The 14,516-nt window shown below is 44.3% G+C and overlaps 2 protein-coding genes across 2 annotated transcripts in view; one reads left to right on the top strand and one right to left on the bottom strand.

The window, feature by feature from the left end:
• The window catches only part of LOC136432030 (von Willebrand factor A domain-containing protein 7-like), a 31,324-nt gene extending 24,713 nt beyond the window's left edge, over window positions 1-6,611 (bottom strand). Inside the window, exons 1-5 of the mRNA XM_066423046.1 lie at window positions 5,399-6,611; window positions 2,902-3,096; window positions 2,401-2,546; window positions 1,469-1,584; window positions 462-601 (exon numbers count right to left, since the gene is read on the bottom strand). Coding sequence (XP_066279143.1) covers window positions 462-601; window positions 1,469-1,584; window positions 2,401-2,546; window positions 2,902-3,096; window positions 5,399-5,728 — 927 coding nt within the window. The 5' untranslated portion in view covers window positions 5,729-6,611. The remainder of the gene's footprint in view (window positions 1-461; window positions 602-1,468; window positions 1,585-2,400; window positions 2,547-2,901; window positions 3,097-5,398) is intronic.
• Window positions 6,612-7,483: 872 nt separating this feature from the next.
• On the top strand, window positions 7,484-14,443 carry LOC136433892 (uncharacterized). Its single transcript, XM_066426482.1, has 11 exons — window positions 7,484-7,890; window positions 8,480-8,558; window positions 8,694-8,747; window positions 8,892-8,937; window positions 9,397-9,524; window positions 10,196-10,307; window positions 10,805-10,927; window positions 11,518-11,556; window positions 11,813-11,911; window positions 12,351-12,458; window positions 13,083-14,443. The coding sequence occupies exons 1-11, from the start codon at window positions 7,782-7,784 to the stop codon at window positions 13,140-13,142; spliced, it is 957 nt and encodes a 318-aa protein (XP_066282579.1). The 5' UTR covers window positions 7,484-7,781; the 3' UTR covers window positions 13,143-14,443.
• Window positions 14,444-14,516: the final 73 nt, after the last annotated feature.

Here is a 14,516-nt window from a genome sequence, read left to right as displayed (position 1 = left end):
TAATGGCTGTCAGCCAATCAAAATCGTTTTCTTTCGGTATAAACTACGGTACTTTGGCTGACAGTTAGTTAGAGGCCACGCCCACAAAGTGGAAATCTCAGCCCTGTCTAGCAGAGCCTATCCCTAGTATCCTAGGTATATTGTTCAGACCGTTGGCGAGGCTTAGACTCCTTCGCAGACTTCTTGGAGCGCCGTGGTGAAACTCCCTCTGCCGGCATTAGCAAGACCTTATCCCGTGTTGAAAATTTCGAACTAGAGCTCCCTCCAAGATATAAACGCCAGCGCTCGTAGAAGTCTGCGAAGTAGGCTAGGTGAGGCTCTGCATATGAGAATGGATGTTTATTGCAAGATAAAACCACCCAATGTAATTAATGGCTAGAAAGAAAAGTCAGATGATAAATCTTATTACAAGAAAATACATTGTGCCTAGAAAGTCAAAAAATATTGTAAGACTCCCTGACCTTGACCGCCAGCTGCGCCGCCTGGTTGTGAAGGTCGCTGTGCGGAGAGAAGAGCGACCATTTTGTGTCCTTGTTGATACCGCCTGCAGCCGGCACGTCTTTCGACCCGTCAAAGTGCCCTCCGTGGCTGCACTTCCCCACTGTAGTGTGGAAGAGTCAAGGTTAATCTCCGAGTAATCTACCTCGTTCATTCGTTCTCCAAGCAGGCGTTAGTTCCCTCCAAACATCTGCTTGGAGTAGCTTCCGTTGCAGACTCCTTCACGTTACCGCTTTCTTATGAAATTTTTTTCTCATTTCTGGCCGAGACCAGAAAAATGTAGTAAGAAAACGGTAACGTGACAAAGAAAACAGCTGGAAGGAGTCTGCAACGGAGGCTACTCCAAGCAGATATTTGAACGATGTAGGGTTATTGCACGTACTTGAATAGCAGCCCCACATCATAATAGGGTTGACTGAACTTGACTGGATAAATGCCAAGCAGATGTACAGGTATGGTTTTTACTTCTTTGTTTCATGCAGTCTAATTGCAGCCTAACAAGTTGTCCAATACAAAATTCAGATGTGTGACACACTGTCTTAAAGTTAAACCAGTGATATGTATTTGACCACAAAAGGTAGCCACAATAGGGACAGGTGAGCCGTATACAGAGACGGTTACTAGCACGGATTTGAGCGTAGTTCAAGAAGTTAGACCATCTTAGCGTAGCCTGGCTGCCACCTAGTTAGTCTACAGAAACACTAACTAAGATGGGAGATATAAACTTGAATCTTTACTACTGGATTAATACATTTGTATACTCAGACGTTTCAAGCGCCCATCCGGCAGCTTTTTTTCAATGAGGAATAAAAAAAGAAGAGAAAAAAAGCTGCCGGATGTGCGCTTGAAACGTCTGAGTATACATATGTAACAAAGATTCAATTCTATTCCTCTTTTCCTGACCTGGATGTCTGATATTCACAAACGTACTTACTAGGATGGCACCCGGGCTTATCTAACTAAAGCGTACCTCCTTCAGGTTTCGACACGGGGTTCCCGTCCAGGTCCCTCTGGTTGCTGGAGTAGCCGCTGGTCAGTAGCCCCTGCCGGTTCACCTCCGCTCGGATGTTGTCCTCGCACTTGTACCTGAACAACAAGTACGCCGTCAGTTCTGTTCGGTTTCTCGAGTTTGTTTAGTAACACCTATCATTCTGCGGAAATTAGGATGAACACGGAGAGAAAAGGGCGTAGGAAAGACAAAGAAAGAAAGGTAAGGAGAAGGAAAGTCCTTAACGTTACAGATGTGACAGGGAAAATCGGAAATCAAACCTAGCTGTGTTCAGATGAACGGAATAGAAACGTAAGCATAATTATCCAAGCATCATGTGTGAATAGCCATGAAACGAACAGTCGAGTAAAGTTATATTCATCACTGTTATACAGAAGAGCTATAACAATGGCTAACAATGAAAGAAAGGGAAAAGCAGGAAAGAAAGGAAAACAGGTAAATGATGGCATACGCAAAGGAAAGAAAGAAAAGCGAGTAGGCAAGAGAGAAGGGCCAATGAATCAAGCCTAGGGAAAGACGCGTGACTGGAAAAATCACCGCTAGGTGCAAGAGAATGATATCTGTTATTGCAGATATCACTCGCTCACTCACTCAATTCTTAGATATCTATATAGCCGGTATAACCGCTAATCGGCGTAACACACCAGCTTCGCAGGTGTGCGGCGCCGCAGCAGCTGGTTATATTACACTGAGCGGCCTGTCACACTTAGTCTTATATATATATATAAGGTCTTGCTGCAGTCCTCGAAAAAAAATATGTGCGTTTACCATTACAGATATAGCACTGACTGACTCACTCACTCACTCACTCACTCTCAACTCTCAGATATACCCTTATAAGCAACCTACTTCGTCTGAAGTCTGTTAGAACAGTACTAGAAGAGCTACATTACCAGAGGAAGCCCAGTGTCTTGCTGCAGTCCTCGCAGGTGGGCGTGTCGGGAGCGGCGACCTTCCCGATGTCTGCCCCGGGGACAGCCAGTCCCGCGTTCGGCTCCGCGTGGCCCATCTCCACCCAGTTCGAGTGCGAGTAAAAGTCCTGCGATGAGATTTAAAGATAATGAAGATATAAAGGTCTATCAAGAGAGACAGATGTTTGACGGGAGGGGGTGGCATGGCTTCATGCGTTAGGCTCAGGCGTCAAACCTCTGCCTTCACACAGTACTGTAGACCTATGCTGATCTGACCAATTGTTTTATGTGTGCGTAATTGTCTTTCAGAGTCATAATATGTGTATAGAAAGTAATTTTATACCAATGGAAAGTTATTATTTATATAAGCAATAGCAATAAACCTTTCAAACCTTTCATCAAAAACGTACAAAACATCGCCAAAAACGCCCCAAACAAGCCCGAATGCTACATTTGCTTGGAGATTATCCCCATTAAGCTCACCTGCAGTGTGTGGAGCAGCTGCCCTGTGTAGACCCGGGCCGCCTCGTACTCGCCCTGCTGTATGGCCGTCAGCACCTGTGTTCTCAGCTCGAGCAGGCGCGCGTTCCCGCCAACAAACCGCTCCGCGTCGAAGTGCGCCGACGGCAGCTTTTTCGTGGCGGAGTTCAAGTCCACACAACCATTGGCTGTCTCGATCTGATCGGGAGGGACGTCTGTTAGTAGCATTGTGCATGTTATACACTAATATAGTTATTATTCCAAATAGCTCTCAATTTAAAGAGACCAAAATGTTTCTCGTTACGTCACAGAAAGGTCCCCCCCCATGTAGCTAGTATTAGCCTCTACCAGGCTCCACAGGTCCCTGGAAAAATAGGAGAAATTGGCCAAATAGACGGGCAACATGTGCAAACTATAACTTCCTTGTCCATATAATTTCTCCTATTTTTCCAGCGCCCTGCGGAGCCTGGTAGAGGCTAGCTAGTATGACGAATCGAACGGTCTTCATTTGGCGTCAGGACCCGTTGCTAATTTGTCCCAACAAAGAACACATATGTCCCATCAAAGAACAAGTGATCTAACGTTGTATAGATGTTTTCAAGAAAGGCCAAATCTTTACATGAATGATACAGGGGAATGTCACTTTTACTGGCACTTTCGTGAAGCCAATAACGCACATGGTTCCCGAGATTTGGGTATCAAATCAGCATTTTCTGAGTGGCGAGATAAATCAATCCGGCTTCCAAGGGAGTGAAGTATTGTTTTTTCGTTTGTGTGTCTCAGTGAGTCTGTCTGTGCATTTTGACCTGAGTGAAGGGGTGAAGTCTGAAATGCTAGTAGTCCCGCTCACTTAGGCTGTCTCCGTTCACTCGGAAGCTATTTTAATTGGCGAGGCTGAGCGGTGACACACTTCCTGGTTCCACAATGCCCCGCATACGATTAGCATGAAACTTTCACCCGGCCACCAGCTGACACAGATCACTCCATTGTGGATCAAGAACTCACTGGAGAAGCCGTTTGGTCACTCGGCATTCTTCGTCTCACTTTTCCTTTCCGTTCTCTGACTCACTCGATTCCTTTCTCTTGGTCGGGTTCGCTATATAATATATCAATTCTCCATTCTCCTTGTCACTAAGTTAATCCCCTTTTTCCTTATCTTTTTCCTGGATTAAGCGCGAGTGACATGTATAGTCTAGCCTACAACAAGGGACCTCACACCAACAGGATTTACTCAACTTTATATCTTCATGCTGTACCAGCTGGAGTAATCTCCAAACGTGTAATTCTCTCCAGCTTGTTTTGAGGGCCGAACCGTGGCGTCGGATAGCCGGGTGCACCGGTGGCAAGGCTAGCGGGCGCGAGATCGAAAGGTCGCGGCTTCGATTCCTAGCGTCCCTGGTTAAACGTTGTGTGATTGTTATTCAATGGGAAAGGTAGCCACTACCAGGCCCCCGTCCTATCGCTGGCAAAAAAGTAGAAATCGGCCGAGGTACTCCGCTATACATGGCAGTCCGCTATACAGTGAAGCTCCATTATCGATGGACGGAGATGGAACTTTACTGTATAGCGGACCTACCCTGTATAGCGGAGTACCTCGGCTGATTTCTACTATGGTAGAGGCTATGGGAAAGGCACTTTGCACGACTTTCCTCACTTCAACCGGGTGTAAAAATGGGTACCTGATTTCGGTTGGGGACCTGTCTAGTGGGTTTTAGGACCTTTTACGACTTTTCGTACTTCTGTCTAACGGTGCCCGTTACCTTTTTAGGCGAAAGGGGAGATAGAAAAACTAGAAAAGAAACTAGAAAAGAAGTCCAAATGCCCCCCAAACACATCTGAAACACTGAGCCGGACCCTACTGCCTCTACATCTGCTTGGAGATTTACTATGTTTGAGGTTGAGGTATTCTCCCCCGACACCCACGCGCCCAACCACCTGTTGTTCTATTGTGTACATATCAGCCTACACAACACATAGCGCACGGTGTTATGTCATGTCGACTTACATACTTATCTGTAACTCAATACGGATCTACACGAGCATTACCTAGCCTCAGAACAACACTCTTCAATTGTTTCTATTGTGCACAGCAAGTAGCAATGTCATGGCCTATGTCTATGACTCGGTGGCCTTCCTCGTTACATTTTAAACTGAAAGGAACGATTCACGTAATATTCAACTTCAAGCAGTTGCTAGAATTGCAAATCGTAACGTTTTGTTGTTTCCCCTTCATCAACGTCTAATGCGTACACTGTACAACGTATGAACAGCTAACTTATGATAAGAGAATCATAAGACATTAGAATGTTCACGTGTTGAAAACATTACGATCTACCACTCTATATCTGCTTGGAAATTATGATTAACACACACACACAGATACGCCTTTGTACCAAGGGATAAATAATTGCTGGGGCCGGGGGTGATATGACTAAAACTGACAATTGACTTGATTGTTATCTTTTTTTCTATTTTTCAAAACAACGCTAGACGACCCTACCTGTAAAGCAGCCTGATAGAACCGCGCGGCGGAGACGATCTGTCCGTAGCACCGCCTAAACAACCGAGAAATCTCCTGAAAGATCCTGTCGGGCTTGACGTCGCGCAGGTCGCCGACGTCGCAGCCCAGGTGGGAGCTCTGGAAGTCCGCGGCGACGTTGAGCAGAGCCCGGCGTGTGATAGCGCCGTGCGACCAGTTGTCGTCCGAGTCCTGGTCCGACGTGGGGTTCAGGCTTACCCCCACCATCGGTATAAAACACCGCCCTCTCGGAGAGAACCCCAGAATAAACACGAGTAACAACGGGAGGAAAAATGTTACAAAGCCGGCCATGTTCGTGTAGTAGCTAGCGGTAACGAATGATCCAAGGTCGCGGAATCCCCGCCTTCCACAGCGGTATCAAGAGTGGAAATGGGAAGGCTTAGCCAGCTCGGAAGCTCTTCTGAAAGCTACATCCGGCGACTACAGTACCCCGTCTCGGACGCGTCCCTTACTCATTTCTAATGCCTAACTTTTGTGACCCCTGTTGTTGACTTTGCGTCCAAAGGTGTGTTTGTCTTCGCCAGGTAAATGTGAATGAGCGTGTTTACAAGCCGACACCCACTCTGTACGCTCGGTTCCAGTTTATTCAAAGTTCCGTGTCAACTCTTTAATCTGCTTTTTCAAGACAACTGACACACGACAGGTTAATATTGATTTTGTTGACTGATCGGCTTGTGATGTTTGTCACTTTCAGTAAATATCTCCACGGGGCATAGACCGTTTCAAAAGAAAGCACATACGCCACGAAGGTTTACTAAGTACGGTGTTGGGTGTTACGCTTGTGTCCTTGATGCGGGTACGGTTTCATGATGTCACATTAATATTTTAGGGCCGATGGAGATATTTCTCCTCAATATGCATTCCAGCAGAGGGCAGAGACCCCAGCCTTTGTACAAGTTCTTTTTCATCAACCAAATTCTAGTTAGCGTTATTTACACATGACGTTTGAACTGAACAATGCCGTCGGACGCATGTCATACATGTACGCTGACGTCACTGATTCTATCTATTGACCTCATTGACCCCCTGCAGTGACGTACGCCCTGAACACTGAGAGACAAAAATGACTGACCCTCCAAGCAAAGGTTCGGGTCCGGCTTGTTTTTGACGTGTTTTTAGGCGTTTTTATCGAGCTTTCTATTTTGTCAAACCGGCTGACACTGAAAGAAAACCTGACAAATAGAAAGCCCGATACGAGTAAAAACATTTTATAAAAGACGTCAAAAACAAGCCGGAGGCAAACTTCTGTTTGTAGAGTACGTTACGACGCTTTTACACACTTAAGTTTTTATCCATCGTGTTACCATGGACATGGATTATTTGTGCGGTAGATTTTGAATTTAAAAAACTAACAGGAAACGCTTTGAATTCTGAGTGCAACATGATTCATGAAAGCAAACTCGTCTAGCCATGAGCTTCCGTGGTCCTTAGTATCTTTCATTGTGAGTGAACGTCTCAACAACCAGCTGGTAAAGCAAAACATTAGGGGTTCTGCTACTTCAACTTGAGACCACCTAGATGCGCAACCCTGTAACCGTTTACTGCGTTTTAGGCCCTAGACTAGGGTAAATACAATAAAGCGGTCTACAGGAAAACAGGTAGTGTGGTTGCGACTCACCTAAACCTTAATTTGTTGTCATTATAGCCAGGGTGACCTATCCTTTGTTGTGATTGTAGTTTAATGGGTAACGCCAGTGACATTCCATGAATGGAAAGAGTGTTTTTGTTACCCGCTTTAGCCCCTTGATCTCGCAGCCTGAATGCTAGCGACGGAGAGACGTAGTAGTTAATACGAGAAAAAATCGGAGCTTCTCAAACTTCCATCTTTCCCCCGGGTTTCAATATTTCTTTTCCTTCCTGAAACAGCCCAAATGCCTCAAGTTGGAAAAGAAGCTAAACTTATAAGCAACTCTCCAAGCAACGGACGGTGATTAAAAATAAAAGAGAACGCACGAAAAGTACGACCCTTACTCTGGCAACTACCAACCATTCCGCTAAGTGGCGCTTTTACTCCGTAGCGGCTGTTGACTTCCGCGAACTTCTGTACTTCTGCCCTGCAGGCCGCCGGCCGGGTCATAGTTTAGCGTCCCTTCTCGTCGCGTTGACGACATTGACTGCAGTGGGACAGGGCATTCAATGTGCGTAGATCAACTAGAAGTTATAACTTAAGTCAGAGCTTATACACAATTGAGCTGGTAGCCGAAATGTTCCGTTTGTGAGTTGGGGGAGGGGGGCAATATCTGTCCTCGTGACAAATGTGGGTCAGTCGTGTTTACATTATCAATCAGCTGACTGACCTCATGAGCGATTGACTCTGGAAGAGCGTCTTCGTGGAGAAAGGACGATGGACGAGGAAGCTGTAGCTTCCAGTCCGACGTCTTTAGTTGACAACGTCTCCAAGACCGTGTCTGAGATTGAGGAACTCTTGGAGAGAGCCAGGAACTTTGTAAAAGGTGAGTAACTATAACAGGTGTGTGTGTCAGTCGGGATGTGCACGAGGGGTGAACCTGTTCTTCCTAAAACTCCGCACTCTCTTAAACAAAAATTTCCATTGTGCCATTAGAAAAATAAGCCCATGGGCATGCCTCAGCCTACTGTACTGAACTGTACTGAATCATGGTCTATGTATCCTTGGTTAATGTAACCGGCAGTGAAGATACTGTAGCAGAGTATTCAAACAGGTGTTTGGAACACACTCCAATAAACAGGTGTTTTTAGCACTCTTGATTGAGCAGGTGTTTGGAACACATTCATAAACAGGTGCGTGGAACGCATTCCAATAAACAGGTGCTTGGAATACCCACAAATAGGTGTTTTGAACCCTTTTTGAGAGACAGGTGTTTGGAACACCCTGGAGCAAACAGGTGTTAGCTACACTTAATTCACTATATCACGTTATATCTAGCCTGGCCTAGGGGCAAGGTAAGGTAGCAACTATTGAGACAAACTGGTAAGACAAGTAACATTAGTAACGTTACTTGTATGCCCAGTTTGCCTTCGATAATTCCTAAGACATTTCTTTCACATTTAATCCCTGCACAGAGTCTCTGGATGATTTTATGGACAGTAAGGTTGGATGTCTGGGAGGACTGATCAGCATCTACCACAACTTTTACACCAGGTACAGAAATATCTATTTCGAGCTTTGATTTGATTATTTTACTCACAGGACAGTAGAAGTCATGTTTCTTTGTAAACACACTCCGTTATTTGTTGAATATTCATAAACAAGTTGGATATCATTTTGTACTTTCAGGTTATGTGTAAAGACAAGGTTGGAGGCCGAGAAACTTTGGGAACATCTGTACAGGTAGGGGAGCTGAAATGTTCATGATATTGAGATTTGACTTGCTTGGACCTTATGATGGTGATGATGATGGTGGTGTGCTATACAAAGGACATTCAAAGTTTCATGTGACTCCCTCGTCACCATGGTTTCACTCTTGACTGACAGGTATCCATCTGTGCAGTCAGCAGTAGAAGACTTGTGGGAAGTGGAGGTGAGATATTAGTTATTGAATGTTGATAATTGTTGTACTATTTTGGATTCCCTAACGTTACATAACTGCAGCAAAAAAAGACACTTTCATCAAAGAGGGAATTTTTGTATATTTTCAGACATGGTTATCAGGTCTATATAGCATAACAAGATGACAGTAACGAAAGCACAGTGTTATACTGATAATGTCAGTCTTATATCTTGTTCAGTAGTATCTTCCAATGGGTATGTGTGTGTTAAGAATGAAAGGAATAAAGAGCATGTTACTCTCCAAGCAGAGGTTGGTGGGGAAAATTGTGACCTTCTCATTGGTGGGAGTGTGAAAAGGGGCATATAAGATGATGAAGCTCACCATTCCCCCCCCCCCCCCCCCACCAACCTCTGCTTGAGAGTAGACAAGAGCATGTATCAACAGTCAGGATTGTGATAACCTGAGACAAGGTCGCCCCCCTCCCCACAGGAGCAGTGGGACACCTTCCTGCAGGATGTAGACAAGCAGCTGAACGCGGACAGGGCAGGAGGAGGGGACCTCCAGGTGGGGGCTCTGGGACCGGTGGACGTTCCTCTGGTGGATGCCAGGACAGGGAGGTAGGAACATCTTTGGTGTTATCACAGTCAAACCTTCCCAAGAAGACCACACAGGGTACCTACAAAATCAGGTCTTATGTGGACAGGTGGTCAGTGGTCACTATCTTGTCTTGACCTGTCCATCGCGTCTCACTCATGCCTAAGATTTCGAGATTGTATTCATTCATCACTTTGATTGCATTCTCTAGTTTTCCACTACTGTACAATGTTCTTACGTTCCAGCAAGCAATCTTTAAAGTTCCTTTCATCTTCAAAATATACAGATGTTATTGGGGGAAAATATCTATAAGGCCAAGGGACCATCAAAAAGTGGTCATATTGACCAGGTGAGCCTTATGTAGAGATGGTCACTTGTACAGGCTTGACTGAATGCAGGTCCACAAAGACATGTTTTACTTCAGTATGACATTTTTTAAGAACATTAACGTAATGATTCTTTTTTGCCCTGAAGGGTCAATTATACACAGAATTTCAGTGATGCTGTCAGAATGTAATGCAGACTGTGCTCAACAATGTGATTCACTCACATGTACTACTCACTTCAGTAAATTAGCTACCCAGAAAGAGCTAATAGAGCTTATTCAAGTTGAGTGGAACTCGCTGCCACAAAGCACAGTAGATACAGCAGCTAAACTGATACAGATGCAGTAGTACCCTATCTGCCCTCCCAGCTCAGTGAGCCTGCAGGACTACCTGGGCTCCCAGTGCCTGGTGCTGGTGCTCCTCAGACACTTCGCCTGACTCCCGTGACGCGACCACATCGCCCAGATCAAAGCTCAGGAGGTAGGTCTATGGTACACGTGTCTGCTGTTTTTATTTCAGAAAAATTGGCAAATATTCAACAATGTAGGTATTCAAATGAACAAATAAAAAGGTAAAGCACCCCCCCTCTTGTTTGAGGTGAACTGGTGCTTTTTCTATTGGCTGATAGTGTGAGAGGACCAAAGCTATAAGACTATATTGTTTAGTGCAATGCGGCTTCACCATGGCTCGCATTTTCAGCCAAGCACACTCACCCCAACTCTTCTCAATTAGTGTGTTGAGTTCTTTACTTGCAGAGATTAAATGCCTGAGTCTCCCCATATATTGGACCAAAGTGTCCTTGTATGTTAGTTAGTTAGTAACTCCGTGTCCCTCCGCAGGCTGAGGTCCAGGCTGCAGGTGGGCGTGTGATGGTGGTGTCCTTTGGGTCCCAGACAGGTGCTCAGCGCTGGTTACAGGACACCAGCTGTGCGTATGTTAGTTAGTTAGTTAGTTAGTAACTCCGTGTCCCTCCGCAGGCTGAGGTCCAGGCTGCAGGTGGTCGTGTGATGGTGGTGTCCTTCGGGACCCAGACAGGTGCACAGCGCTGGTTGCAGGACACCAGCTGTCCGTACGACATGCTGCTGGACCAGGACAGAAAGGTACTAATTATTATGTCATACCTGGGCCGCGAAAATGTTTGATACGTGTGTCCTGGACCCGGGTGATGGCTTGGGGGTATCACATAGGCTTCCATAGAATATTTAGAATGCATTTCGAGTGCGCCGCTGTCAAACATTCGGACGTTGGAATGTATGGCTGTTACAATTTTTTGTTTGAGGACACCAATTTTTCTCAACTTCTGGCGCATTTCGCATTGAAAGGTGTGTTTTCTTGGTTGGGTATGACATGAATATAATACAACACGGTGTATTCCGCATCACCCTCGGTTCGATTAATTCCTCCCGCGGTCGGGCTAGAACCTCTGGTGATACGGAATACACCGTGTTGTATTCTATATACATGTATATAACACCTGGGATGGGGGATGGCAAGGAAATTGCTTTAGATAACATATAAATCTATCTGGAGGTGCACTTGGTCTGTCTTCCTTCTACATTACAGGGCTTATTATATTCTCGGAAATGCAAAGTAATTGTCTTTACTATGCTTTTCCCATTTTTTATTATACTTGGGCTCGGATAGTCATCATTAGTAGAGATATGAATGTGAATTTTATCATTTCTTTCAGCTGTATGGTGCCTTTGGCCTTGGGAGATCAGTGTTCAAGGTGAGGCTATCTATGTCATGACTTTTATGTTCTTAGTACATGTAGTAGTGCAATGCTTGTCTTCAATGTGTAACTTGTACTTGGCCCTCAACACCAGTGAAGATCAGATGAAGCGAGGAAAACTTCTGTCATTGTAGTACAACCTCAGCTTGCAGTATGGTTTCTTGTACTTGTTGGATCTGGATCCAGATTTCATCCCAATGATTTAAAGAGGACACTCACTGTGTTAATAAATGGTATAACCTTTCACCCACAGGTCTGGTCCGTTGCTGCCCTAACTTACTACGCTGAGCAGAAGGCTGCAGGACGGACGCTGCCAAAGAAGTACGAGAATGTGGAGGATGACCCCCACCAGGTGATATGCCGATACTTTAATTGCCAACATCAAGCTCTGATTTTTAAAGTTGTCTCATTAATTACACATTTGTGTCACGATAGGTTTACAACAGGGAATAAAGAGCAGTCTTGGAACAATTATGTGGTACAGAATTTGGCTGTCTTGTACAAAAGTTTGCTGTAAATCCTTGTTGGTGGTTGACTCTGTCAATTTCATAGCCTCACTGAAATCCATTGTACAATTACTGCTTGATAATTATCACAAAGATCTATAATTTTGCATCTTTTTAAAGAGTCTAAAAATATCGTTATGAGATTTGTCCATATTAACTCTGAATTACTCAGCATTGCACTCAGCTGTACTGTAGAATCCAAATTACAACAATTTTTCCATGTGTGTGATTGCAACTGTAAATATCTGACTGTCCCAACCCCTTGAACGTGTCTTTTGTTCACAGATGGGAGGAGACTTCATCTTGGATCCCCAGGGCCGTGCACTGCTGGTCCACTGTAGTAAGGTGTCCACAGACAGGCCTGAGGTCTCAACCATCATCAGTGTGCTGAAGGTAGGGATTATTGTCTTATCTTCACCTCCACCTGTCAGATGCCTAGCATGGCGTTAGAGAGTGAAAGTGATCTTGAACCAGTTTAGCTCAAATAACCTCAATGAACAAACTTCCACTGGTCGTGACCGAAAAGACATCAGACATGTTATGTATAGCATATACAGATTGATTGTTCTGGGGAATTTCCCTAGCTCTTTTCTACAATTACAATGGACAGTGGACCACGGCTTAACATCCCGTCCTAAGGACTGCAACACTTTCCAGTAGCATGCATGTCGGGTGAGCGACAAACTCGCGACTCCTTGGTCCAGAGGCAGGGTCGCTGACAACTGGACTTGGAACACTACCGTGTCCATCCTATTGTAGCTCCTGTCCGCTCCTCTGATTGCTTCTCTGCTGAATTGTCTGGCACCCGTCCCCATTGAAACATTTACCCCTTATGTCATACATGTAGCTGTATAATACTTGATCAAGCTTTTGAATATTGGCAAATAGAATTGGGAAGTTTCTCACAGAAAAGGACAAAACTTGTCAGACAATGCAAAGTTTCTGATTGAGTTGGAGTGAAGTACATAGGAGTTACCAGTAAGTTGTTTTCTAACTTATTCTTTCTTTCCTTACCAGGACTACCAACTCAGGGAAGAACCGACGTCGAAGATGCCAAAAGAGGAGGAGAGTACTTAAGCAGTCAGTAAACTTGCCCAGCAGTCAGATCGACCTACAACTAGTTGTACATGAAGAGATATCCGATTGCTGGAAAGGATTTGTCTCATGATACATCAGAATCTGATATATCATAAGACAAATCATTTCCAGCTTCATGGCGGGAACATGAATCGCTGTCTTGGCTTTCAGCCTACAGGCTACCCTGCACCTGTTGTAGAGTACCATAATTTGAGTCAGCAGCCAGACTGTCTCCCCGCCAGCGGGGCATTTTGGACACCTTTTTTGGACACCTTAAACGTGTCTAGGGGTGCCCAATACATTATTGCTCAGATTTTTCAACACATGACCAAAAGCTGCATCTATGATGTTTATTTTCATTTGTTTTAAGCACCTTTCAGCTGCCATTAAATTACAATGAAATTCTGTTAAAATTTGTCTCACAAAATTTGGGAGATAGCATTCCCTGGACCCCCCTATAGTGGAATACTGGCCAGACTGCATCCTGTCCTAGGGTATTTAAAGCGTTTCATCCTGCCTGCTGGTTTAAAAGCGTCAGCTGTTGTGTGGTATATCTGCTTGTTGATGTTCGGTTGGGTTTCACCGCCGCCGCCCGGCACAGTTAATGAAGGCTGCTTCACAAACTGCTGAGTCAGACGAGCCAGCTGGACGGGTCTGTGCAGGGTCAGGTCGGGTGAAAGGTCAAACGAATGTCACTGCAGAAAAAAAAGGACCAATGCCTATATACTTTTGTGCAATTTGACCTTGTTCTTTCTGTTGGTAGCAAATAAGATGTACTTTGTTATTTACTTATTCTGTATTGATTTGATTAATTTGTTTTAGTTTTGTATAATTTGAATCATATCAATAATTTAGTAATAAATCAATTTATACTGCACTTCCATGTATGGACACCACCTATGCAAAGCTGGATGAAGTTCAAAGTTCAATCACTGATAGGACTATGACTGAGTATGAGTGTAGTTGGGACTTCTCACTTCTGTTAACAGGTACTTGCATATATCAAAAACTGATTTAACGTATGAGAACCTATTGATAAAGTTAGATTTGATCTAGATGGTATGTTATAACATGTGCACAGATGTATTTTGAATAGGATAATGTGCTGTAGAATTATTGCCAGATTAATATATGTTTACAATTTAGTTTTCAAATCTATCTAATTGAATTGATTACTATTGTGCTCTCACAAGATGGGAAAATGCCTTATAGTACAAAGTGAGAAATGACCAGATCAATGTATTTCTGCAAAGCCTAACCAATTAGGTTTAGCCTGATTAATAAAGACTACCAATTAACTATCTATATGGTATTGTAATTGTTTATGAATATGACATATTGGCAGACAGTCACTGTGAAAGCATAGTGATGAAT

This window comes from Branchiostoma lanceolatum, chromosome 4, assembly GCF_035083965.1.
Source record: "Branchiostoma lanceolatum isolate klBraLanc5 chromosome 4, klBraLanc5.hap2, whole genome shotgun sequence".
Taxonomy (NCBI): Eukaryota; Metazoa; Chordata; class Leptocardii; order Amphioxiformes; family Branchiostomatidae; genus Branchiostoma; species Branchiostoma lanceolatum.
The sequence above is the reverse complement of the archived record's forward strand: the minus strand, read 5'-3'. Positions and strand labels throughout refer to the sequence as shown.